The sequence below is a fragment of the Rhipicephalus sanguineus genome, chromosome 4 (genome assembly GCF_013339695.2).
Source record: "Rhipicephalus sanguineus isolate Rsan-2018 chromosome 4, BIME_Rsan_1.4, whole genome shotgun sequence".
Classification (NCBI taxonomy): domain Eukaryota; kingdom Metazoa; phylum Arthropoda; class Arachnida; order Ixodida; family Ixodidae; genus Rhipicephalus; species Rhipicephalus sanguineus.
This window is the reverse complement of record NC_051179.1, coordinates 179,473,067-179,497,733: the sequence shown is the minus strand read 5'-3', so window position 1 is coordinate 179,497,733 and position 24,667 is coordinate 179,473,067. Positions and strand designations below refer to the sequence as shown.

Genomic DNA, 24,667 nt, shown 5'->3' with positions numbered 1-24,667 from the left:
CCTTACATTTACTACTAACAACATCCCCTATTTTCCTTAGCATTATTGTCTGTTAGGGCTCATTAATATTGTGTATAACAAAGAAAAACGAGCCCTTAAAATTAACACTTCTTTCCTTCTTACGCCATGTTTGTGTTTTGTGACATTGCGCGCGGAATGCATCAAGCTAGAACGAAACTGCTGAGTGCCGGATCCACATGTGGACAAAAGCGTGCTCACTGACTGATATATAAAGTAATTGTTGGGGTTTATCGTCGCAAGACAGCGGTGTGATTATGAGGGACGCCGTAGTGGAGGGCTCGGGAAATTTTGACCACCTCGGGTTCTTTACTGCACCTAAATGTAAGTACACGGGTATCAAGCATTTTCGCCTCCATCGAAGATTCGGCTATCTTGTGGACATAGCGTTCCGGACAGCACCGCCTCGTTTAAGTTGTTTACCCTAGCAAAAATTCCCAATAGAAAAACCAATAGCCTATTGGTTTATGAAACACCTATTGGTCTACTGGTTCTTATTGGTCTATTGGTTCTTATAGGTCTATTGGTTCTGTATAGGTCTATTTGTTTTGTATTTGCATATTTGAACTATATTAGCCTATTGGTAATGTATTAGTTTTGTATCTGTCTATTTGCCATTCATTAGCCCATCACAAATGGTCTTGCATAAATGCGTCGTTGGTGTCAGTTTTCATGCAGAAGGCCCACAATGTGGCAGCGCCCCTGCAATGATAATCACAGTGGATGAATGAGGCATATGTTCAAATATATTCTCATAATCAAAACTACAAGTGCTTCTTCTGGCCCTTGATGATGTTGGCGATCTTGCGGGCGACTATTTTGCCAAGGCAACTATGTCTTGTGTCAATTTCTTCTGGACTGCCTCATCCGCACTCGAGGAAGTGCCTGAAAGATTCTGTAAATAAACAGAGCCATGAAATCAGAAAACAGTAACACATATTTAATTAGAGTTTATACCTTTGAAGCAATGTATAGAAAGTAGGCGGCACAGTGAGAAATTATCTAGACCTTCATTCGCTGCACATGTTCACAATGTTGCAGGAGCTGAACTATAGCAAAAAACTGAGTGAAATATTACACACCCAACTGTGGCTTATTGCGTGAAAGAAAACACTATATCGGCAAAATTTTGCGGCAAAAAAGGAAGGAAAAGAAAGGGGCAAATTTTTTTTTTTTAATTAAGCAGCGCCTTATCCCGTTTACACGCTTGCGTCCTGTGTTTTTGAGCTGTACCCAAGAATGAACTGCAAACTCGTCCTTAAATTACAGCAAACTCAATAATCACTTACTATCTGTGACGTGCTCTTTTTCACGATGGTGGTGCGACTATCATACCTAGAGCATGCCACTAAATCTCAACTTAAAGATGGCATGAAATAAATTAAGCTAGGGTAGATTCACGATGAGGCAACAGTAATATGTAAGACTGTAGTAAAGGCAGCCTAGATTCCATATCATTGCAAGCCCAACACAGCAGTAAGGCTACAATGAGTTGGATATAACACACGTGCTGCATGTTACGTGCTTATGCAATTAAGCCAACAACATTAATAAATCGCACCAGTGTAGTACATATGCTATGGACATTTTGTATAATGAATTATCATGTGGCCTTCATGTGGTTCTTGTGACATTATGTCGAACAAGTATGATAAGCCGATTGGCGCGCACTACAACACACAAACCGCATCGACTAGAGCGTTTTACTATGAGGCGATAAACGCGTTTTCGGCTCAACATGCACGTTGTAAATACTTACAAAGGGCTTGCGAGACTCCAACTACACTCACGAGCGCCTGTCCTTTACCTCTAATCTATGCTACGTTTTTTGTGCATACTGACAAACACAAAAACAAACTGCAATAATATATGCGCTCAATCATTCAACTTCTATTAGAGCGTGTGCACTCGCAATCGAGGCATCGCTGGTCTCGCTGTCATCAAATACCGGACACAAAGGACGAGGGACTTGTTATCCCGACCTTTCGGCTTCGTCCCAAGTTTGGATACAAAAAGAAAGGTGATATCAAATAAATACTAAATAGGAGTAAATACCATGCCCACTCAACTCACCAAACAATCGGAGCACATGGGCCTTGAAGTATAACCCTGCCGCTCGTCTTGCCATTATTCTTGGTGCCACTTTGTAGAGTCGAAATCAGTCGAAATCCAAGACATTTATGGCTCAGAACGTCTCCATCTGGTGCACGCTGAACACAGTCTTCACGTTATCGTCGCGGAAGCACACTAAAGCAAACACCGTGTAAGCAGGCTTACGTAAAGCATCGAGATCACACAAAACGCGCGCTAAGGCAGGCAACAGCCACAGAACGTTTTGGCTTAGCTTGGCCGCAGGCTGGGCTTGTCTTCGTATCGGCCGAGCGCGGATGGCGCGCCAAACGCACGGTCGGTCGCGTTTGCAGATCCACAATTCTTTCTCCTGTATCTTTACAGCACTACTTATATTGCTTAGCATAAATAGTTATAAACTTTACATATTATCCAAAGCTTCTCTTAAAGCTTAGCACATGGCTTAGCCTGCTTAACCAAGGAACGTGTAAAAAAAAATGTTCACACATGCAGCGTCGCCACGCCGCGCACCGTCTCACTTTTTTTTTTTTTTTGTCACCTGGCTGGTTCTATGCCGGTTGTGATCTCATGGCGGTTTCTTTATTATTATTCTGTGGTGTCTGTGTTGTCGATTCCTTCGCAAGTTCTTCTTTAGCGTGTTTTACTCACGACCTCCTCTTATAGAGGAGGTCGTACGCACGGCAGGTACGGAGACACCGTACCGCCGGCCGTGGTCGACACGCAGCCTTGCTAACTGCACACGGTGTCTCACGGTGTACGATTAAGCTCAATCGGGATCAGGCTTATCAAAAGTGAATTGATCCCGTCTGCAGCTTGCGTATAATAGCCAATCATGATCAAGAAATTTGATCGGGATCGGGTCCGACGCGCTCAATCAGTCATAAGATATTATGAACAGCTACCAATAGGCGCTAGCTGTTTGAACAATAAAACTCCTGTTGGCCTTATACATCGTCTGTTAGTACATTAAGAAAGCAATAGAAGTACTTATTTGACCAATACAACTTCTATTGGTCCAATAAGACACCAATAGGCAGCGCCTATTTGACCAATAACTTCTATTGGTCCAATAAGGCACCAAAAGGCAGCCCCTATTTGACCAATACAACATCTATTGGTCCAATAAGACACCAATAGGCAGCACCTATATGACCAATACAACTTCTATTGGTCCAATAAGACACCAAGAGGTGATGGCTGTTGGTATCTATTGGTACCAATAGAAGTCTTATACAACCAATACAGCTCCAATAGATGTCCTATAGAACCAATAGCGATTTTCTATTGGACCAATAGAAAATCCTATTGGTATTTTTGCTAGGGTATGGATGCTGCTTTCGCTTTTTGGCTCGGTACTTTTGCATACTTTTGCGGCGCTCCGCGGATCGTCCAAATGAACCGGGTTGCAGCCAAATCTGGCCGCGTTAACGCGAATTGGATGCCATTAAACAATGCATATGCTTGCCGGGAACAGGAAACGCGTCCGAATTAACAGATTTTTCGCATTAACAAAGATTGAATTAAGGAGCTCATACTGTAATATTATTTTTTAATTGTGACTATGGAGAAGACAACAGTGAAAATGGTAAAACATGAATTTTTACTGGGCGAGCAAAATACAGCAAAAAGGAAACGCTCACAGTACGACAGCGGCGATCACGATTGTCGGTCGACGATATTGTCAGAAGGAGCCCCGCTCCCATATGACGGGTGTGACTTGTAACTCGTTGTTTAGCAGGCCAAATACACTTTGTATGCCGCTACATTAGAAAAAAAAATAAAGTGGTTTTGAAAGATTGTAGAAATAGTTATAATACTATGTTGCACTAACAGTCAGAGCTGTTGCGCAACAGCAGCAAAATTCTCTTAAGTGAAACGCTTTGTGCAGCTGGCATAGCAAAACGAAAAGGATTGCACCTTCTGCGTATGAAAGGAGCGCGCCAAATATAATGAAGCACCGAGCCAGAAGTTCCTACCTATTAGAATAAGGCCGCGGTGTATCTGCGAAACCAGGATTTCAGACAAATACCTCCAGCATACGAGTGAGTAATTTGCGGCAAAGAAAAAAAAGTGAAGCGTTAGCACTGGCAGGTGACCTTTTTAACGGATTCAGAGAACGGGACAGACGAAACGTGAAGAGGTCATTCCTATTAGAGGTGTGCACGGGCTCCGGGTTGCCCGAAAGCCTGAGCCCAACCCGGCCCGCGGGCCGGGCTCGGGCGGGCCGACGTATTTTCACCTCGGGCCAGGGCCGGGCTCGGGCTACTTGGAGTTTTATCGGGCCGGGCTCGGGCCCGGCGCAAAGCCCGACTCAAGCCCGAAACATAGAGAATGAGCGGGAATTGTTTTCCAGCACGCATACAGCGCCTTTTCAGCTTTTCCTTTCCACTGCAGTTGTTCAGCGAGTGGAGCGACAGTGGTGAGAACGTAGCAGTTACAAAAGATGAGCTCTCCGATTATCTCTCTATGGAATCGCCCTCCTGTCCAACTGAAGTTTTAGTCTTCTGGAAAAAACAAGCAGCAGAGATATGCCAAGCTTGCCAGGCTGGCAAAAAAGATATTAGCAATTCCGGCGACGAGTGCAAGCAGCGCACGTAACTTCAGTTCGGCGGGCTACATAATGCAAAAGCGCCGCACATCGTTGAAGCCGGAATCGGTGGACCGCTTGCTGTTTTTGCACGACAATTTGTAATCTGCGCAATAGAGACTGTTCGTCGTGTGTCGTTTGATCATACTTTATATGCTCAATAAAATCCCAGATTACCGGAAAACGATGTTTTGTTTTCACAGCGAACCTTCAAAAAGCCGGGCCCTGGCCGGGCCGGGCCCGGGACTGTGTTTTCGTACGTCGGGCCGGGCGGGCTCGCAGCCCTTTGCCGTCGGGCTCGGACGGGCCTTCGACAAAGTCAGCGGGCCCGGGCCGGGCTCGGGCTCGGAAATACGACCCGTGCACAGCTCTAATTCCTATGTCATGCACTCTTAAGATCGTTACTCACTAACTAGTAAAAAACAAACCACTTTCACGTTTGTCGGTGTTCATGATTACCTTTCAACTACTGTATCATTCTTCCACACCCTGTTGTGCTTGTTTAACGTCGATGGCGCCGTGTTGTTTGTGGCAGCCACACTTCGATAAAACTAAGTAAAAATTTATTTAGTACTACTTCAGTTTTTTTCCAGACATTTATACCTTCCTCTAATGATTTACTTTTACTTTGAGGTAATGAAGAAGCAATCACTTTAGCGATTTATCGAACGAAATTTGGAAACAAATGTATCAGAAATGTCTTCTTCGTACCCGAGTTCGCCTCGGTTTAACAGTGGTTACGGTGCTCGGCCGCTGACCCGAAGGTCGCGGGTTTCATCCCGGCCGCGGCGGTCGCATTTCGATGGAGGCGAAATGGTAGAGGCCCGTGTACTGTGCGATGTCAGTGCACGTTAAAGAACACCAGATGGTCAAAATTTCCGCAGCCCTCCACGAAGGCGGCCCTCATAATCATATCGTGGTTTTGGGTCGTAAAACCCCAGATATTATTACATTACATTGTTCGTACCCAAACATAATGGTTCACACTGACTTTACAAGAAACTCAAGAAGGAACACGTTGACGCAATGAGTCACATCTACCGCAGTGCAGGATCTAAGAAGTAAACACAATAAACAAATGATCCAATGAAAACATTGCGGGCGCAGTTTTCGCGGCCCGGCATCTCACGCGGAAGGGTGTGAGCTGCCTTGCGCAGTATGTTTAGAAAAATTGTCAATTTTTTGCCAGTCAAGCAAGCAGCTCGTCGCCTTCGAGATAACGGTGACACCCCCCCCCCCGAAATTTTGGTGAAGTACGCGTTTTTACCAAAAATAAATAATGAAAATAGGTATTTTTCTCAAATAGTCAAGGTTTTCCGCAAGTGCACCCCCCCCCCCCCCGAAAAAAATTCCTGGCTACGGGCCTGGGTGACACACAGCGCTGTCCTTTCTGCGTATTGAGGTGAAGCGACAGTCTCAGAGTGCGCGTACTGCTTCATTTTAATTATCTTTTATTAACGCGATAGCGCTAAAGAGCTCATTTCAGAGAAATTCCGTCGTCGGTGTCGGTGTAGGCGTCGTTGGTTGTGAGCGAAAAATTATCACCTTGTGCGTGACCGAAAAATCGAGAAAGATGCAAATAAAGTAAATAATAAAAATTCCCGGGTCCGAGTGAGGACCGAACCCAGGCCGTTTGCGTGGCAAGCAGGTATTCCACCGCACAGCCACGCGTCTGCTTGGAAATACAGTTAAAGGGGTCATGAAGCACCCCTTGGGCTTGTTGAAAAAACACAACCTGCGGAAAGCTGACACGGCTATGAACTGCTCTGCAAAACATTACGGTCGTGCGCGCCACGTAAAGGCCACAAGCGGAGCGCGAAGTTGTCGTTTCCTCAGGTGCCCTCGTTTCAAACAGAGGCCGGTTCTAACTCTCGTCGGTGGGCGGGGCGTCTGCACGTTGACGTCGCGGAGACATAGCATGCTTATTGGCCGATAGCCGGATGAGATGCGCTTCTTGCCACGGGGTGCCGCCACTTGTCCTCGCCGCACTCTTCAGTCTGTTAACTTTACACGGTAGCCGCACTCGCGCGTGCGAATCACAGCGGGAGAGCGATCGCGTTTCATGACGCGCGCTGACGTAACTTCTTACCCCCGTGCCATCCCTCCCTGTCAAGCTTCCAGTGCGCTCGTCGGCACGAGAAAAGAGAGAAAGCGCTGAGAGCGTGCGCCAAACCCCCGTAACTCCGCTCATTCTTGACGGATTCGAGAAATTTTTGCGGCAATCGATTCGGGAGGCAATAAACTCCGATACTAAGGTCATTAGATCATTACTGGGAAAAGTGGTTCATGACCCCTTTAAAATAACTTCCTCTGCTTGGAAATGCAGTGAGAATAACCTTTATGCTTTACAAACACAGGCGTCCTGTACACAAGCTTCACATTACAACATGTAATATCGCAGTAATATTGCGTGGTACAAGCCTACATTGCCATCGGGCGTCAGAACATGTGATTATTATAACGACGTCGTGGTTTAAAGCTGGCCACCCATTACAAAAGGCACAAACGTCACTGCGTATTTCCTTAGACCACGTAGTGGGTGCATAGCAATTAAGTTCTAAAAGATTTCACGCGCATAATTCCTCGTTGTTTAAACCATACTACCCATTACACAGAATGCAGCCACATGCGAAAGCTTCACTGACACAAGCCACTTACAGCTTTATCGATTATATTGTAATAATCCACAATTTAAACTTCTTGAGTAACATCACACATTAAAAGAGTATGCACTATAAGTACGCACTAGGGAAAGGATATTGCTATCGCATTCAACTCTTAAAGGCGAAGCTCTAGGGTCGCCCAATTTTTTTAGTGCAGCATTACTGCATACGTCGTGGTGGAACTTTTGAATTCTTTAATGTCGATATCTGACTTGGTGCTGTTCAAGGGAATTAAACCGCTGGTGTCCAGAAACGCCGCATGTGAAAAGTGGCAATTCTTTCAGCTTATACTAAGCAGACCACAGGCGGAAGCCTATGCTCCGGCAGGACATTATTAGGTTGCATGGTTCGTTGCACATTCATGCGTGAAGCATTTTGCACTTCGGCCGGTGTTGCATTCCATCTCCACCTGGTCTTTCCATCTGACTTCTGGCACCATCTGCGTTCTCACCGCAGGACGTTGTATTTTTTAAATCACGCAAGTTACGTAGTGCCGTCTCACTGATGCGAGGCGATTGACAGTATTGTGTGACTTGGATAATAGTAATGAGGGATAACGGCAGTTGGGGACACCGAACAATTCGATGATTTATAATTTACTGTGCCCCTCACTAGAATTGGTAGACGCAAAATTCATGAGAACTAACAGACAATGATGCCAAGGAAAGTATATGGGATGATATTAGTAGTAAATGTACGTAGCTTAGTTAAATGTTATCGTCTGAACCTTTCAGTTGAAACTCGCCTCGTTTTACTTGCATAGAGTATTCGTCAGTGCTTTTGCAGTGCATCAATCCCATAACATTGTATGTGGGAAGTCGCACGGCCTCGCGAGCAATCATAAACTGGCCAGCGCTGCGCCGCTTGCTTTGTACGTTTGTTGATAGTTGGCAGCACACTGCAAGCGATTTGCTTGTTGACCGGTTTGAGAGCAAAATCGCAAAATGTTCTCCGCGCCTAGACCACCCAGACGTCTCTCTAAATGTACACATGGTGACGCGGAGTGGTCGAAGTCCTTCGGCGGAGGAAATTTTTCAGATTGTTTTCATGAGTGATGTTGAAAGAAACCATCTTGACGACGAGGATTTCTCACCGGACACAGAAGGCTGTGAAAGCACCGAGAGTGACAGCGACGAGGAACGATCAGCTGCTAACTCACGAGGAACGAGTTGCCCTTCATGTCCCCTCGTGCGTCAATGTTTTTTCACGCTCGTAAGTCAATTTGATTGATCCTCCAGGGAGATCAAAATAAACGCACAGTTTTTCTTGTGCATTCCATGTAGCGCAATTATTATGGACATCATGAACCGCGGCAAGCCGCGAACACGTTCGAGCTCGAACAGCGAAGCGAAATGGTTAGAGCGATGAAACATGCAGTCACAGCCACAATCCACGCCTCTCGGCTAACTTCTCCTGTACTTCACCGGTAGCTTCCGAACGGCATTGCTGTTCGACGAATTTTCGCAATTCGACGTTGCGAAAAGCATACGTATGTATTCTTTTCGATATTCATGTTTCGACCGTTCTGATCGAACCTGCAACACCCGAGTGCAGTGAATTGCGCACGGCTAGAGTCTGAGCATGGCTGTGACACAAGCGCTACTCAATGGATATAAATGCTTGTGTTCCATTGAAGAAATGGCTCCCTGTTCCTGTCTGCGCAAGTAATGACGACGGCATATCATGTTTGCAAACCACCACCACGTTAAACATTCGGTCCTGCGCAGCAGCGATAACGCTACTCGCTAGCGGCCTCTTATTGCGGCAAATCCGCCAGGCAGGCTCGGTACATGCTACCTTGGAATGCCGTCCAGTTCATTCGTCAATTCTATTTCATGCATTTTTCTGTAGCACGCATAGGATTTCCCAAAGCACCGTTCAGGCACGGTAACGAAGCTGAAATATAACCTTTCACACCGCGGCAAATAATTAGGTGGCGAGCTTCCGTTGTTTGGGAAAGTATTTTGGTCTCATACACATTTCAGTGCAGCTCATGACTTCGTCCGGTGAAAGTTGCACGGGCTGTATGTCCGCACGTCCTATCTGTTCCTAGGATAACAAACGGGTTCACCTACCTTTAAAAGGTAGCATATACAGTAACTCTAGGTTCAACCTCCTCCAAGCGCCATCTTTAATCGTACAGCGCGCCACTTATAGTTCGTGGGCACTGCGTATAGCATACCATGTGCGTAATTAAATTAACTATTTCAGACGTGTTCTACAAGGACATTGAGAAACGAAAAAAAGAGTCGCTTAAACTGATTCGCACGTCTTTCTTACAATCCTTCAGTGAAGATGCTCATTAAACAAGTAAGCGCTTGCACACAATTTCTGCCTTTATTTCTGCTGCCCATTGAGCTGCGAAAAAAAAAAAAAAGCTCATTCGTAAACTGACGCCAACAAAAATCAGAGGCATCGAGTCTGGGTCTGTATACTCTGAAACTCACGACCGTCATTACCACCTCACGAGTTTGTATTATTATATAAAAATTAGTTCTTTTACATTACGAAAACAGCAGCAATGAAAGGACATCTCTGCTTTTTTTTTAAAGAAACTTGTGGCGGCTGACGACAATGCGATCGGGACGAAATATATTGAAGAGGATGAGAGAAAGGGCAGGACGCCCTTTCGACATTTAGCCTTTTTTCAAGTACAGCCAAGCGACCTGTGCACATGCATTCAGCAAAAATTCCCAATAAAAAACCAATAGCCTATTGGGTTATTGACACCTATTGGTCTATTGGTTCTATAGGTCTATTGGAACTGTATTTGGCTATTGGTCTATTGGTTCTATATCAGCCTACTGGACCTATATTGGTGTATTGGTTCTCTATTAGCCAATTGGAATTATATTGGCCTATTGGTTCTGTATTTGCCTGCTGGCATTGTATTAGTTTTGTATTTGCCCACTTCTCAGCCCCATTAGAATTAGTCTTGCGCAAGTGTTTTATGGGTGTCTTGTCGGCAGAAGGCCCACACTGTGGCAGCGCCCCTGCAATGATAATCACAGTGGATGAATGAGGCATATGTTAAAATATATTCTCAAAATCAAAACTACAAGTGCTTCTTCTGGCCCTTGATGATGTTGGCGATCTTGCGGGCGACTATATTGCCAAGGCAACTATGTCTTGTGTTAATTTCTTCTGGACTGCCTCATCCGCACTCGAGGAAGTGCCTGAAAGATTCTGTAAATAAACAGAGCCATGAAATCAGAAAACAGTAACACATGTTTAATTAAAGTTTACCTTCGAAGCAACGTATAGAAAGTAGGCGGCACAGTGAGAAATTATCTAGACCTTAATTCATTGCACATGTTCACAATGTTGCAGGAGCTGAACTATAGCAAAAAACTGAGTGAAATATTACACACCCAACTGTGGCTTATTGCGTGGAAGAAAACAGTATATCGACAAAATTTTGCGGCAAGAAAGGAAGGAAAAGAAAGGGGCAAAATTTTTTTAAAAAATTAAGCAGCACCTTATCCCGTTTACACGCTTGCGTCCTGTGTTTTTTGAGCTGTACCCAAGAATGAACTGTGACGTGCTATCTGTGACGTGCTCTTTTTCACGATGGTGGTGCGACTATCATACCTAGAGCATGCCACTGAATCTCAACTTAAAGATGGCATGAAATAAATTAAGCTAGGGTAGATTCACGATGAGGCAACGGTAATATGTAAGACAGTAGTAAAGGCAGCCTAGATTCCATATCGTTGCAAGCCCAACACAGCAGTCAGGCTGCAATGAGTTGGATATAACACACGTGCTGAATGTTACGTGCTTATGCAATTAAGCCAACAACATTAATAAACCCACTCCTGCGATAGCCCTAATTGAGCTGCAGTATGTAAAAATAAAAAAATATGAATTAAAAAATCGCACCAGTGCAGTACATATGCTATGCACATTTTGTATAATGAATTATCATGTGGCCTGTGGTTCTTGTGACATTATGTCGAACAAGTATGATAAGCCGATTGGCGCGCACTACAACACACAAACCGCATCTAGAGCGTTTTACTATGAGGCGATAAACGCGTTTTCGGCTTAACACGCACGTTGTAAATACTTACAAAGGGCTTGCGAGACTCCAACTACACTCACGAGCAGGGTACCTGTCCTTTACCTCTAATCTATGCTACGTTTTTTGTGCATACTGACAAACACAAAAACAAACTGCAATAATATATGCGCTCAATCATTCAACTTCTGAGAGCGTGTGGACTTGCAATCGAGGCGTCGCTGGTCTCGCTGTCATCAAATACCGGAGACAAAGGACGAGGGACTTGTTTTCCCGACCTTTCAGCTTCGTCCCAAGTTTGAATACAAAAAAAAGGTGATATCAAATAAATACTAAATAGGAGTAACTACCATGCCCACTCAACTCACCAAACAATCGGAGCACATGGGCCTTGTTGCTCGTCTTGCCATTATTCTTGGTGCCACTTTGTAGAGTCGAAATCGGTCGAAATCCAAGACATTTATGGCTCAGAACGTCTCCATCTGGTGCACGCTGAACACAGTCTTCACGTTATCGTCGCGGAAGCACACTAAATCGTGTAAGCAGGCTTACGTGAAGCATCGAGATCACACAAAGCGCGCGCTAGGGCGACAGACACAACGTTTTGGCTTAGCTTGGCCGCAGGCTGGGCTTGGCTTGTCTTCGTATCGGCCGAGCGCGGATGGCGCGCCAAACGCACGGTCGGTCGCGTTACAGTGGCTAGTCGCGTTTGCAGATCCACAATTCTTTCTCCTGTATCTTTACAGCGCTACTTATATTGCTTAGCATAAATAGTTATAAACTTTACATATTATCCAAAGCTTATCTTAAAGCTTAGCACATGGCTTAGCCTGCTTAACCAAGGAACGTGTAAAAAAAAATGTTCACACATGTAGCGTCGCCACGCCGCGCACCGTCTCAATTTTTTTTTTGTTTGTCACCTGGCTGGTTCTATGCCGGTTGTGATCTCATGGCGGTTTCTTTATTATTATTCTGTGGTGTCTGTGTTGTCGATTCCTTCGCAAGTGTACCGCACGGCATGTACGGAAACACCGTACCGCCGTGGTCGACACGCAGCCTTTTTATATAACTCTTTTAGTCGCGTGAGTTGCTAACTGCGCACGGTGTCTCACGGTGTACGATTAAGCTCAATCGGGATCAGACTTATCAAAAGTGAATTGATCCCGTCTGCAGCTTGCGTATAATATAGCCAATCATGATCAAGAAATTTGATCGGGATCGGGTCCGACGCGCTCAATCAGTCATAAGATGTTATAAACAGCTACCAATAGGCGGTAGATGTTTGAACAATAAAACTCCTGTTGGCCTTATACATCTTCTCTTAGTACATTAAGAAACCAATAGGAGTACTTATTTGACCAATACAACTCCTATTGGCCCAATAAGTCACCGATAGGCAGCACCGATTTGACCAATACAACTCCTATTGGTCCAATAAGACACCAAAAGGCAGCCCCTATTTGACCAATACAACCTCTATTGGTCCAATAAGACACCAATAGGTGGTGGCTATTGGTGTCTATTGGTACCCATAAAAGTCTTATACAACCAATACAGCTCCAATAGGTGTCCTATAGAACCAATAGCGATTTCCTATTGGACTAATAGGAAATCCTATTGGCATTTTTGCTAGGGTTGTAAAATAACTACTTACTCACAATCGACCAGCCGACTGACCGCTCGATGTACAAGTTGCGCTTATCACTCGGTGATTGCGGTTCGCGCTCGGACGGGATAGTCGATATCATACTATCATTTTTATTTCTTTGTATTGTTGTTTGTCTGCCGCGCGGCATTCGTCATCGCGCCAATTTTAACGCGATAGCGTTAAAGAGCTTGTTCCGCAGAAATTCCGGTGTCGGTGTCGTTGGTTGTGAGTGAAAAATCAGTCTTTTATAAAACAAATAATAAAAAATCTTAGGTTCGAATGAGACTCGAACCCAGGCCGTCTGCGTGGCAAGCAAGTGTTCTACCACAGAGCCACTCCATTGCTTGGAACTGCACTGAAATCAACTTTAATTCTTCACAAACGTACGCGTCCTGTGTACAGGTGTCACAGTACGAGATTTAATATCTCAGTAAACCGGGGTACAAGCGTGTGTTGCCATCGGGCGTCACACTATGTGAACTGCGTAACGAGTTGGTGGATTAAAGCCGGCCACCCATTACACAAGGCACACACATTACTGCGCGTATTCCCTCACGAACACGTAGTGGGTGCATGGGAACTTCGAAAAGTATCATGCGCGTAATTGCTGCTGGTTTAAATCATGCCACCCATTACAAAGGGCATACACATTAGTGCGCGCATTCTCTTACACACACGTAGTGGGTACACTGTGTGGAGATAGGTTTGCACTAGGCTTACCTACGAGCGCGACCGTGCAGGGACGCGACGTTCTCCACTGCCGCTGCGTGCGACGACGCTGCGGCCGGGTTCGTCGTTTTCTCCGACACGGCGCAGAAACCACGCACGAGGCAGGGTAACAGCAACAACGGGTTTATTAACCCAAGATGCAGCACAGTACGACACTCACAGGCTTGCAGGCCGTAAGGGGAACTCCGCAAGACCGAACGAGTACGCTTGCCAGCGGCGCTAAGACTACCACACAAAGGGCAGCGGTCGAGCACACGAACGAGAAGCCGCCTGCTAGAGCAGCGCGTCAACCTCCCGTGCTAGCCTGAGAGCATCTGACGCGGGCAAGCCCGCGCCAGACAGAAGCGAGCTCAAGGGGGAAGGGGGTTGTCACTGGCGGCCAATGAGGAACGGCGTTGCACAGTGACGTAAGCTAGCTTGGTGGCGTGAGCATGTCGAGGCATGCCCGGACGCGTGCCCGCGCGCCGGGAGGCTGACGCATGGCTTGCACCAGACAGAGGCCTGGCGCTGCCGCCGCGGTCGCCATACCGCCGATTAACGGCGGTTCCCGGCGCTCGAGCCGCGCGGGGCCAACACGCGCGCTAGCTGGGGAACGAGGCGCCAAAGGGAAGGGCGCGCTCGATTCCCACAACTGTTGTCATAAAAGTGCTGTTGAAGAGGGCGGAAACTTTTACCTTTACTATAGGTATGTTGAGTGTGTGTGTGTGTGTGCGTGTGAGACCGGGCGACTGAACATAATGACAAGCGAAACAGAGCACGATGAGGATGGGGCCGGATATTGCTATCGCGTTCAACTCTTGAAGGCGAAGCTTAAGCGTCCCCCAATTTTAAACGTTGAAGGTCGATACACCACGTGGTGTGAAGAAGTATGAACTAAAAGCGATGTCCCGAATTACTGGGTATGCATCGTGCTCTATTTTGCTTGTCATTATGTTCAGTCGCCAGGTCTCACACACACACATGCACTCGACATACCATGTGTGAACATGTGCGATTCCCCAAAATGCACTGCCGAGGCAGTGCATTTGTATTTGTACTCCCCTGTGACAGAGCAGAAAAAAGGTGCTCACTCTCTCCAGTGGAAAGGTCCCTTTCCCCAGACCACCACAACCGTTGCTGCTTGGTACTCCATGTCATGTTGCTATCACGTCACTCGTGTTCGTGTCGTGACTTGGGAGGTTTTCCAACACTTGGTGGAAATTTTTGAAATCGTCAAAATGTTCACTAGAAAGTATGTAAAAATCAATTACTGGGGACGATATTGTGCATATGCCAGCCATTATCAGGGTAAACGGCCTCACACAAAATAACCGACATATCACGACAGATGTTGGTGTCTACACTCCTTATCTGACACTACATCTTCCAGTGGGAACACACAGAGAACACCATGCAAAAAAAAGACCACAACTTTATTAGCTCCTGTGCCAGTTACAACCAGTGTAATCTGCATGCTAACAATCTTTATGGTAGCTCACCAATGGCTGCATGGATTATAATGCAGGGGGAGAATACTAATAATGCTTTCTGGGTTGAGAGGAAGGTCTGCTCTCGTGAATGCCCACAGCACCCCATGGAGGCCGCTTTACATGCTGGTCTCATGGCGCGGTCGCTGCTTGGACTTGGCCCTCCGCTTAGGCCGATGCTGTGGCTGCTGGGAACTGCAACGACAGCAGCGATCAGAATAATCGCCCACACTGGCGAAACAAACAATGTTATACACAGCCCATAATAAGGATCAAGCATTTAGCAGGTTTCTTCATTACACTGCAGTAATCCTACACCAGAATAGCTCAACTACTAATGCTTACTTAGAAAGCAAGCTGACAAATGATCCAGGTTCATCAAGATTCTCATAATTTCAAGTGAAACCTATAGAGCCACATGTTTTTTTGAAATTATATTTTGGACTAGCCACATCACGCTCACAAACAAAAGATACAGGACTGCATCCATACTTCTTTACATTTTCCCAGTGAATATTCTTTAATGGTAAAATCTGTCACAATGTTATCATTCAATGCATAGAGCTTCTCACAATACAGTAGACTCCTGTTAAACGAAAACTGAAGGGACCAGGAAAATATGTTTCATTTAACAGGAGTTTCGTTTACTGAGAGATGAAAAGGGGTGCAGAATTCAAGAAAAATACCAATGATGTTAGAGGCAGTTGTTCCATTTAAGCAGCAATTTCATTTAAGAGAGTTTCGTTTATTGAGAGTCTACTGTAATACCTAGAGGGGAATCTGGCGCTAGTGTCTATGCGGGCTCCTTGAGCGGCGCTTCAACCACCATGGGAATGATGGGAAGTACAGGCTTCAGATTTGCTTCGGATGGATTAGGTTCTTGAGATTCGCGACGCTTGTTTGCAGAGTCTAAAACAAAGCGATATAAAGTTATTTCCAATTAAAACTTGCTTCATTATTTTGTACGTAAAACTTATTGCAAAAAGTTTGCGTGACCGTGAGATGGGACTGAAACCTGGACAAATTCAACCACCAGGGTATGCATTGCTCTGCAATGGTGTTCCAGATTTGGCGTCACAATATAATGAATTATCTTCTTTACAACATTTAAAACAAACACGCCTGTCTTTCCCTGGAAAGTACGCATTATCTATTTATGGAAATAACAGTACCGTATTGAGTGAGAAACATTTAACGTATCATGCCAGATGCGTCTGTCCAAGTGGCCTGCCCCCAACGCATCTCTCGTTTTGTTGTGAAGTGAAATCAGAGGAGCATGATGGTGTGTCTACTTAGTTTCGCCGTCGTTTTGCAGTCAATTTGAAAGAGTTTTGACACGCTTATCACAAAACGTCAACTCCATGCAATTTCCTGCACAGGCATGGGACGCTACATCTATGTGCAGCAATGAGTGCACGACGCTTTGCTAAAACTGCCAAATACAACCTGTAAAGCTGCAACGTGGCAGCAAACCAAGATATCTAGTGGTCTTCAGCCTCTTTGAACAACAAAGGCAGTGCTTGAGTGCTTTGCAATGCACCCCACTGCCCAGGCCTCGCAAAGAACGAAACTGAAACTGTAGAAAAAAATCCGTAGACGGTTCGCTAGCTAACGAAATCCAATCTGAAGCCTGTACTTCCCATCATTCCCATGGTGTTCGCAGCGCCAGTTTCCTCTCTAGGTTATTGTATGAAACTCTGATTCAATGCAACATGTGCCTTAGTTGATTGAAGTTTCTTAAATTCACCACCGATTATAGTGAAATAATCTTGTTTGTGATTGGACTACCTGCATGATAAGAATAGTCCTGTATATTGTGGAACATATATGAGCATCAGCGATTTTGCCAGAATGCACGACTACTTATGTATGATCATCTGACATGTTTGAGCCATACTTTAGATTGTGATGGCTGCTGACTGCGCTCGCAGTCTTTGGGCCTGAAAACGCAAATAACCCTCGAGGCACAAGTGCACCCTAACACGTTGACTGCGGTGTGGTAGCGGCCTGTGTTCCTCCTACGCGACCACGATGGTATGAGCATGCATCTGCTTGCCAATGCGATAACTTGATCACACTTGAATGCAGAGGTAAGACTGTTGTTGCAAGAGGTCACCAGAAGAATACTTTTCTGGTGTTATGCCGTGACCCACAACACACCGAATGAAAACTTTTTTCATGCTGTGTGCAGCGTGACCCACCGGTGACCCACACTCGAGAACTCTCCATCATGTGCTGCCGTCTAAAGGGACTGTCTACCACTTAAAAAATTTTTTTTGATTGTGGTGAAAATGCGAAGATTGTCACATCGGCGATAATGCGCATGCTATTGTCCAATAAAAAACTATATCCTTAATTTGGCTCTGAAAGTCGTGAAAGTATCACTGCTAGCATCATCCGACAGCAATCTGGTTCAATCTATTCGTAGGAGCAAAAAACTATCGCAGGTAGGCTTATTTTGCTTGAAAAGAAATATGTATAACTTCAATATTGTATTTTATGCACTTTTGGCAGCTTTCCTTTGCATCAGAGAGTAATTTTTGCTTTTTTTCTCACGCGTTCAAAGAGGCGCCCAAGGGTGCTGCCTGCGACGCGTTTGCCTGCCTCCTTACAGCAGAGAAATGCGAGCCACGCGAGCACACTGCCTGGCTCCGCTTATAAGAAAACGAAAAAAAAAACTTCTTGCATGAAGAGCAGCGTGACTGACTTGAGGGAATTTTTGAACCATGCCCGTGAGTCCTCTTTTGTGTAAAAGTGCATACCAGTATTCATCGAGGTTCTACACTCAAGAAGACTGTGCCTTCGGGTTCCGCTTCACCAAGGCATCCGCGTTGGCTGTCATGTTGCATATGCAACATAGAACACCTAAACTGAACTGAAAAACAGCAGGGACCTTCTGTGAAGCATGTCTCATGTTCGTTTTAGTTGCATGTTTGGCATGAGTTGAACCACTACAGTTCATTTCACAATGCCGGCGTACCAGGGCTGCTGGAACAGACCAAGCTTTCCCACTCGATTGCTGTGGTTTTTCAGGTTGACTAAACAAGCTGGAGAGACTGTGATATTAATACTTTACTTGACAGCTTGCGTGCTCTAAACAATTTGTTTTATAATTAAACAAAACCTAATGAAGCCTGTAAAAACTGCATGTGGTTCCAGTTTTCGACTTTCACCAGCACTACAATCGTCATTGCGTCCACCAACCAGTGTTGTGCACGTCCCTACAGCAATGGAAGAAGACCGAACACAGATAAAAAAATTCCGTTTTAAAAATTTCTACCAACTTTCCAGAGAAACTGCTGCAAGGTTGCACACATCAGACGGTACGCTTTCTATTAAAAAATTCCGTTTTAAAAATTTCTACCAACTTTCCAGAGAAACTGCTGGAAGGTTGCACACATCAGACGGTACGCTTTCTATTAATTGCGATACAAAACAGAAAAACGATGAAGGACGGTAGACAGTCCCTTAAGGTTTGAAAATGCAACTAATACATATATTTTTATTGCATTTGACGTGGGACTGCGGTGTTGTTTATAAGGAGCTGACTGATGGCCTATTTCTCTATTGTGTTGCTCGCCGCCATTTTGCCGTGGTTTTGAACTACGTTTCACTCAAATAAGTACATGCATTCTTGCTGCTGCTCACCAACATTTCATCGACTGATGGATCATCATGCCTTTTACAGACGCAAGAAAAGCACAATGTAAACGTGTGCTTGTGTTTGCTAGTGCCAGTCACTTTGCATTTCAGCATAGCTTTATGTGAAAAAGCCAAAAAATAGCTCCGTATCTTTCAAATAAACGTGCCAAATGCCAGCCGTGAAGGTAGCAGCGCCATCTCTTTGGAGCGAATGAAACAGGCACAGGCGCGTGGGGTACTGGCGCCTGGACAATATGCTGAATGGGCCACTGGTGGGTCACTCCTCACGTAAAACAAGACCTCAATAAAGCGTGCCACAGCAAATGTGTTAAAGAGTTTAATCTACCAGGCACTCTTATGAACGTATGATGTTTGAAGCGGCCCTCAAACACTTTTGGAATTTGGTCAGAAAATCCTGCCAATTGGTAGATGAGGCTTCTGCAAACATGTGAGCCAAACATAGCGCAGCACGAGGCATAAAATTTACGGTTAAATTACAATGTCAGCTAGAAATTGCTCACCCTTCTCTTGACAAATGATGCCATAAGCGTAACTGGACTGATGACATCAGTTTGGCTTACAGTCATTGGCCGACTTGAGCACTGCGAGCTGCATAATTAGTGCAGCCTCGATTCCAGTCACACTCAACAGTGCTGGGATTACACTATAGAATCACACCAGCACGCTTGTGATGACAATGAAAGTGAGCAGCTTAGAAAACAAGAAAAGAAAGTGGTCATGCACTGCAGTCAGGCTGACATCATCTCTGCTTGATAAAGGGCTGTCATTGAATAAACTGTGCGTAGTTGTTATGTACCTGGCTGAATGTTGTGCCTGCATGGCAGCAGTGCAAGAGCTCACCTGGTGGAAGGAAGGGCTGGCAGGGCTCGACTGGGCAGTGCAGCGTACATGGAGTGCGGCCGACTCATGCACTGTGCCCGCTGCTGCCACTCGCGGCTGAAGCCCTCGGCTTCCTCTGCACAATAGCAAGGTTGATCTCTCAGTAAAACCAAAATACAAATAGAGATTGACAGTCACCTCGAAGAAACACCATCGACTGACTGGGAGACCGGATGGCAACTTAGATAGATCAAGAATATTTCAGTGGAATGGATTTAATGTAACTAAACAGCACTAAGAAACACTTCAGTCCGTAGGTAGATTCCCGAGGCAAGGTGTGGGGCCAGGCTAGGCTGTAACACACAGTCATGTGAGCAAACAGGGTGTGAAAAGAAATTACTCAAGCAAGTGCTGACTCCCAACTAAATGTTATATTCATAAATACACACATGTGCATGTAACTGTATGCGCTGTTCCACACACTATACAGAGCATGTACCCATTTCAGAGGGGGTATTCGAGGACTTTCAACACCCCACCAAAGCAGTGTGCAGAGCAGCATCCAATGTAGACCTTCTTTACTGTATTGCAAAATTTCAGAAACTCTACGGATAGCTTCACTGCCTTAGAGACACAAAGATAGCTGCTGGAAATATCCGACCTTGCTGGGACTTTCCTGTACTGGGTGATGTTTACAAGTTCTCTAGCTTCGCTTTTTGAAGTACTTGACAGACAAACAAACAATGGCACGAATCAAATGAATGTCATGCGCTGCTTGCGCAACAAATCGAGAGAGAGCAAGAAAAGTGCAGCAGGAAGTTTAACGAAAAAGTTCTCGCCAGAAAAAAAAACAAGACATCAGACAGGAAGGTAGTGTCAAGAGAGAAAGACTATCTCCCACTGGAGTTTTACATTCCACACATGCACTTGATTGTGCAGTCAATGTGATTTGCAACAACCGGATCACCCATAGCTTTCAACAGCCCCACAACTACGCACTTCATTTGGAAATAATCCCAATTGAAAAAATATCATACAGGTGTGCACATAAGGGCTAGTGGAAGCTATGGGTGATCTGGGAGCTCGCATGTTGCAGATCAGCAAAAGGACCTGTAATGTGTAGAACCTGAACAGGGGCGTAGCCAAAAATTTTTTTCGGGGGGTGGTTTCAACCGTACTTTATGTGTGCTCGTGCGTGCATGTGTATGTGTGCGTGCATATATACGCAAGCAAAATTGAAAATTTTCTGGGGGGTGTTTGAACCCCCCCGATATGTTCACCAGACCCCCTTGACTGCGCCCCTGAACCTGGACATTTCCAACATGGGTAAATGGGATTATTGTTTGTATGGAACAGCAGTAATACCCGCTGGAAATTCCATGCAAAAGGATAGCACAATGCTATTGGGTAAATCAAAATATGTTCACCACCACTTACGATACCAATGCTGCAAGTGAACTTCTCCAAACTGTACCACTGGAAACATTCACGCTGACAAAACAGCGCTGTTTTTGCACATGCTGCCAAATAAAACACTGAATCAGAGGGGCAATCAGTGCATGCCACCAAGGATAAATGAGCAAGTGTATGAAATTATGAAGCAAGGACCTCGCTTGTGCTCCACAATAACAAGCTTAGTATCCTTCATTGCAACAAAGGCATGTAGTGCAGCAATGCATAAAAACAGCAATAAAAGCAGTCATGCAGTGAAGCACACTACCTGCGCCTTACATCTCTAATACTGAATTACAATGCATCAAGCTATCCTCTCCATATACAATACATACAAGTTTGATTGTACAGTAGAACCCCGCTGATACGTTTTTGAAGGGACCGTAGGAAATAAACATAAGAGACGGGAAACGTAAGAGCCAAAAAACAGGAAAAACGACAAAATATTTAGTGGTACAGAATTTTATTTCAATGCTTTCGAGCAGCACGAAATTTGGAGCGCTCAGCCGCGATCTAGTTGATGGATAGAAACGCGGAGCTGGGGACGGCCTCATCCACAGAAATGTAATCAACGTATGTGATTTTTTTAACACCAACAGCTGTAGGTATGAAAGAACTAAGCACACGCAATCACGACCAGCGCGGCGAGTCCGACCGCGAACCGCGCGCACGACCATGCGAGCTCCAACTAGCTCGAACTCCTCCCGTCCTCCGACAAGCACTCTACCAGGGACTGCAAATTAACTGCTTACAAATCCCTCGTCAGGCCGTTACTAGAGTACGCCTCGGTGGTATGGTCGCCCTACACTGCAGTTGACATTAATAAGCTTGAGGCCATACAAAAGAAAGCAATACGGTTCATTTTTCGCAGATATGACCGCGATTTTTCTCCTTCTGCTCACGCATGCGCTTTGTCGTTAGAACCTTTGGCTCATCGACGCATGCTTGAGCGTATCGCACTGCTTCATCAGATTGTACACGGCCACAGTCGCATCCAAGCGCCGATACATTTCAGTCATTCCACTAGGCGTGCCACGCGCCGATCCCACCCACTTAATATTATTCCTTTTCAGCCATTTGTAAATTGCTTTAAATACTCTTTTTTTCCAAGCGTTGTCGAAATTTGGAACAGCCTAGATGGCTTCTTGCGGGAAAGGCCAAATGAACAGTTTGTGGAAGAATTGCCGAACCACATTTTGTGATGCTTTAATGATGCCTTATTGTACGTCGAGTATCATGCATTGTAACTTGTGTCCCCTCTTCTGCTTTGTATGATTCAATGTTTTGTATGCTTGTAGTTTTATTTACTTATGTACCCACTCCTGCTATGTCTCGTTCTATCGAGATAGCAGTATTTGTAAATAAATAAATAAATAAATAAATAACGATGATGATGATGATATGTGGTGTTTAGTGGCGCAAGGGCCAATTGATGGCCAAAGAGCGCCAGTTCATGAGACAAAGGATGTGAGCAATGGTTGCGGTAAGTAGCTGTAAAGGGGCCTTAAAATTCCTCGCGCTAAAGGCGGGTAAAACATATATGTATATATTAAAATCATGACAGTGACGTGAAGTATGTCTAGTGGAATGAATGGCAAGTGGTCGCAAGAATAAGACTATGAAGATATGACATCAGCACGAATGCCTCGTCAATGCCCTTGAGTCCAAGGGCCGCGAGGCAAGTGCTGTCTTTAACGTATTCACCGCAGCAGCGACCTCTGTTTAGAGGCCGTGCTACGGATCACCTTGATATATGACATGAAAACTCTGTACGTCGTTTAAAAAAGCAGACAGTGACTGATATGTAAAAAGCGGGTCCCTACCGATGAACATTGAAGGATGAAATGGAAATTGCTGCCGGTAGGGTAATAAAAAGTGCTTTTTTCTGATAGCATCGAGTTCCTTGCACTGAATGAGGACGCGAAGGACAGTGAGTGGCTGACCACATCTATCACACAAAGGTGGCTCGCCACTGGACAGAAGGTGTGTGTGTGTACTGTATGTGTGACCGATCCTAAGTCGGCAGAGTGTAACTTCTGTGTGGCGTGATTTTGATACTGGCGGCCAGTTACCGAGATGCGGTTTGACAACGTGTAGCTTATTTCGTGTATGCATATCCCATGTGGTCTGCCAAAAGGCTCTGAGCTTTCTTTTCAGGAAGTGTTTTAGGTCTAGTGGGGGAATAGCTAAGGATGTATTGTGACTGTTTTCGTGGGCGGATGCTGCTAGCTGGTCCGCCAACACGTTGCCTTGAATCTCGCGGTGCCCTGGCACCCAGCACACTACGACATGTTGTTCGAGTGCGTATATCGTGCTCAAAAGAGAATACAGCGAGACAAAGACGGGGTTTTTGTGTCTTTTCAGAGTTTTTAAGGCTTTTACCACGCTTAGAGAATCTGTGTAAATCACTGCCTTTTGTAGTTTTAATTGTTGGATGTGTTTAACGGCCGCAAGTATCGCGTAAGCTTCTGCCGTGAAGATACTTGATTCAGGGTGTAGAATACCGGAATCCGTAAAGGATGGCCCGACGGCTGCGTAAGACACAGAAATATTGGACTTTGAGGCGTCTGTAAAGAATTCTGCACAAGTGTATTTGTGTTGTAGTTCAAGGAAGTATGTACGAATATGTGCAATAGGCGCGTGTTTCGTTACTTCCATGAAAGAAAGATCGCAGTCTATAAGCTGCCACCGCCACGGCGGTAGTTGTGCAGCGGGAACCAATAGACAGTGTTCGGATAGTGGCACACCCGTTTCCTGAGCTAAGCCCCTCACACGAAGTGAGTAGGGCTGTCGCACCGAGGGACGGTGGTCGAAAAGGGCAGAACTAGATAAATCATTTATTGTGGGGTGTGAGGGGTGTTCCTTGTCTGCGTTCACTTTGAGATAGTATAGAAACGACATGTAAGATCGCTGCAGGTGGAGCGACCACTCGTTCGATTCGACGTAGAGGCTTTCCACGGGGCTGGTGCGAAAAGCACCCGTAGAAATACGAATGCCCGAGTGGTGGACAGGGTCAAGCATCTTCAACGCGCTTGCTGTCGCAGACTGATATATTATCGCCCCATAATCTAGGCGCGTGCGTATGAGACTTTTATAAAGATTCATCAGACACTTCTTGTCACAACCCCACGAAGTGCGTGACAGTACCTTTAGAATGTTCATGGTTTTTATGCACTTGTTCTTTATATACTTTATGTGTGATATGAAGCTTAGTTTCGTGTCTAGAATTACGCCGAGAAATTTATGCTCCGTTTTCACAGGTAACCGCTGACCATGCAGATCAACGTCTGGATCGGGATGTAGGCCTCTCATTCTTGAGAATAATACGCAAGTACTTTTTTGCGGGTTAAGGCTGAACCCGTTCTCGTCTGCCCATTTGGTTACCTTGTTTAAACCAAGTTGCACCTGCCGCTCGCACATTGAAAGGTTGCAAGATTTATAACCGATCTGCACGTCGTCAACATATGTGCAATAAAACATATTCCGTGGAATACACAGACGTAGGGAATT

General features: G+C 45.3%; 1 protein-coding gene across 1 annotated transcript in view; it reads right to left on the bottom strand.

Annotated features, from left to right (window-relative positions):
• Nucleotides 1-15,148: 15,148 nt before the first annotated feature.
• Nucleotides 15,149-24,667, bottom strand: part of LOC119390941 (myeloid leukemia factor 1) — a 56,905-nt gene continuing 47,386 nt past the window's right edge. Inside the window, exons 5-6 of the mRNA XM_037658656.1 lie at nucleotides 19,727-19,841; nucleotides 15,149-15,418 (exon numbers count right to left, since the gene is read on the bottom strand). Of these exons, the coding sequence (XP_037514584.1) occupies nucleotides 15,343-15,418; nucleotides 19,727-19,841 (191 nt within the window). The 3' untranslated portion in view covers nucleotides 15,149-15,342. The remainder of the gene's footprint in view (nucleotides 15,419-19,726; nucleotides 19,842-24,667) is intronic.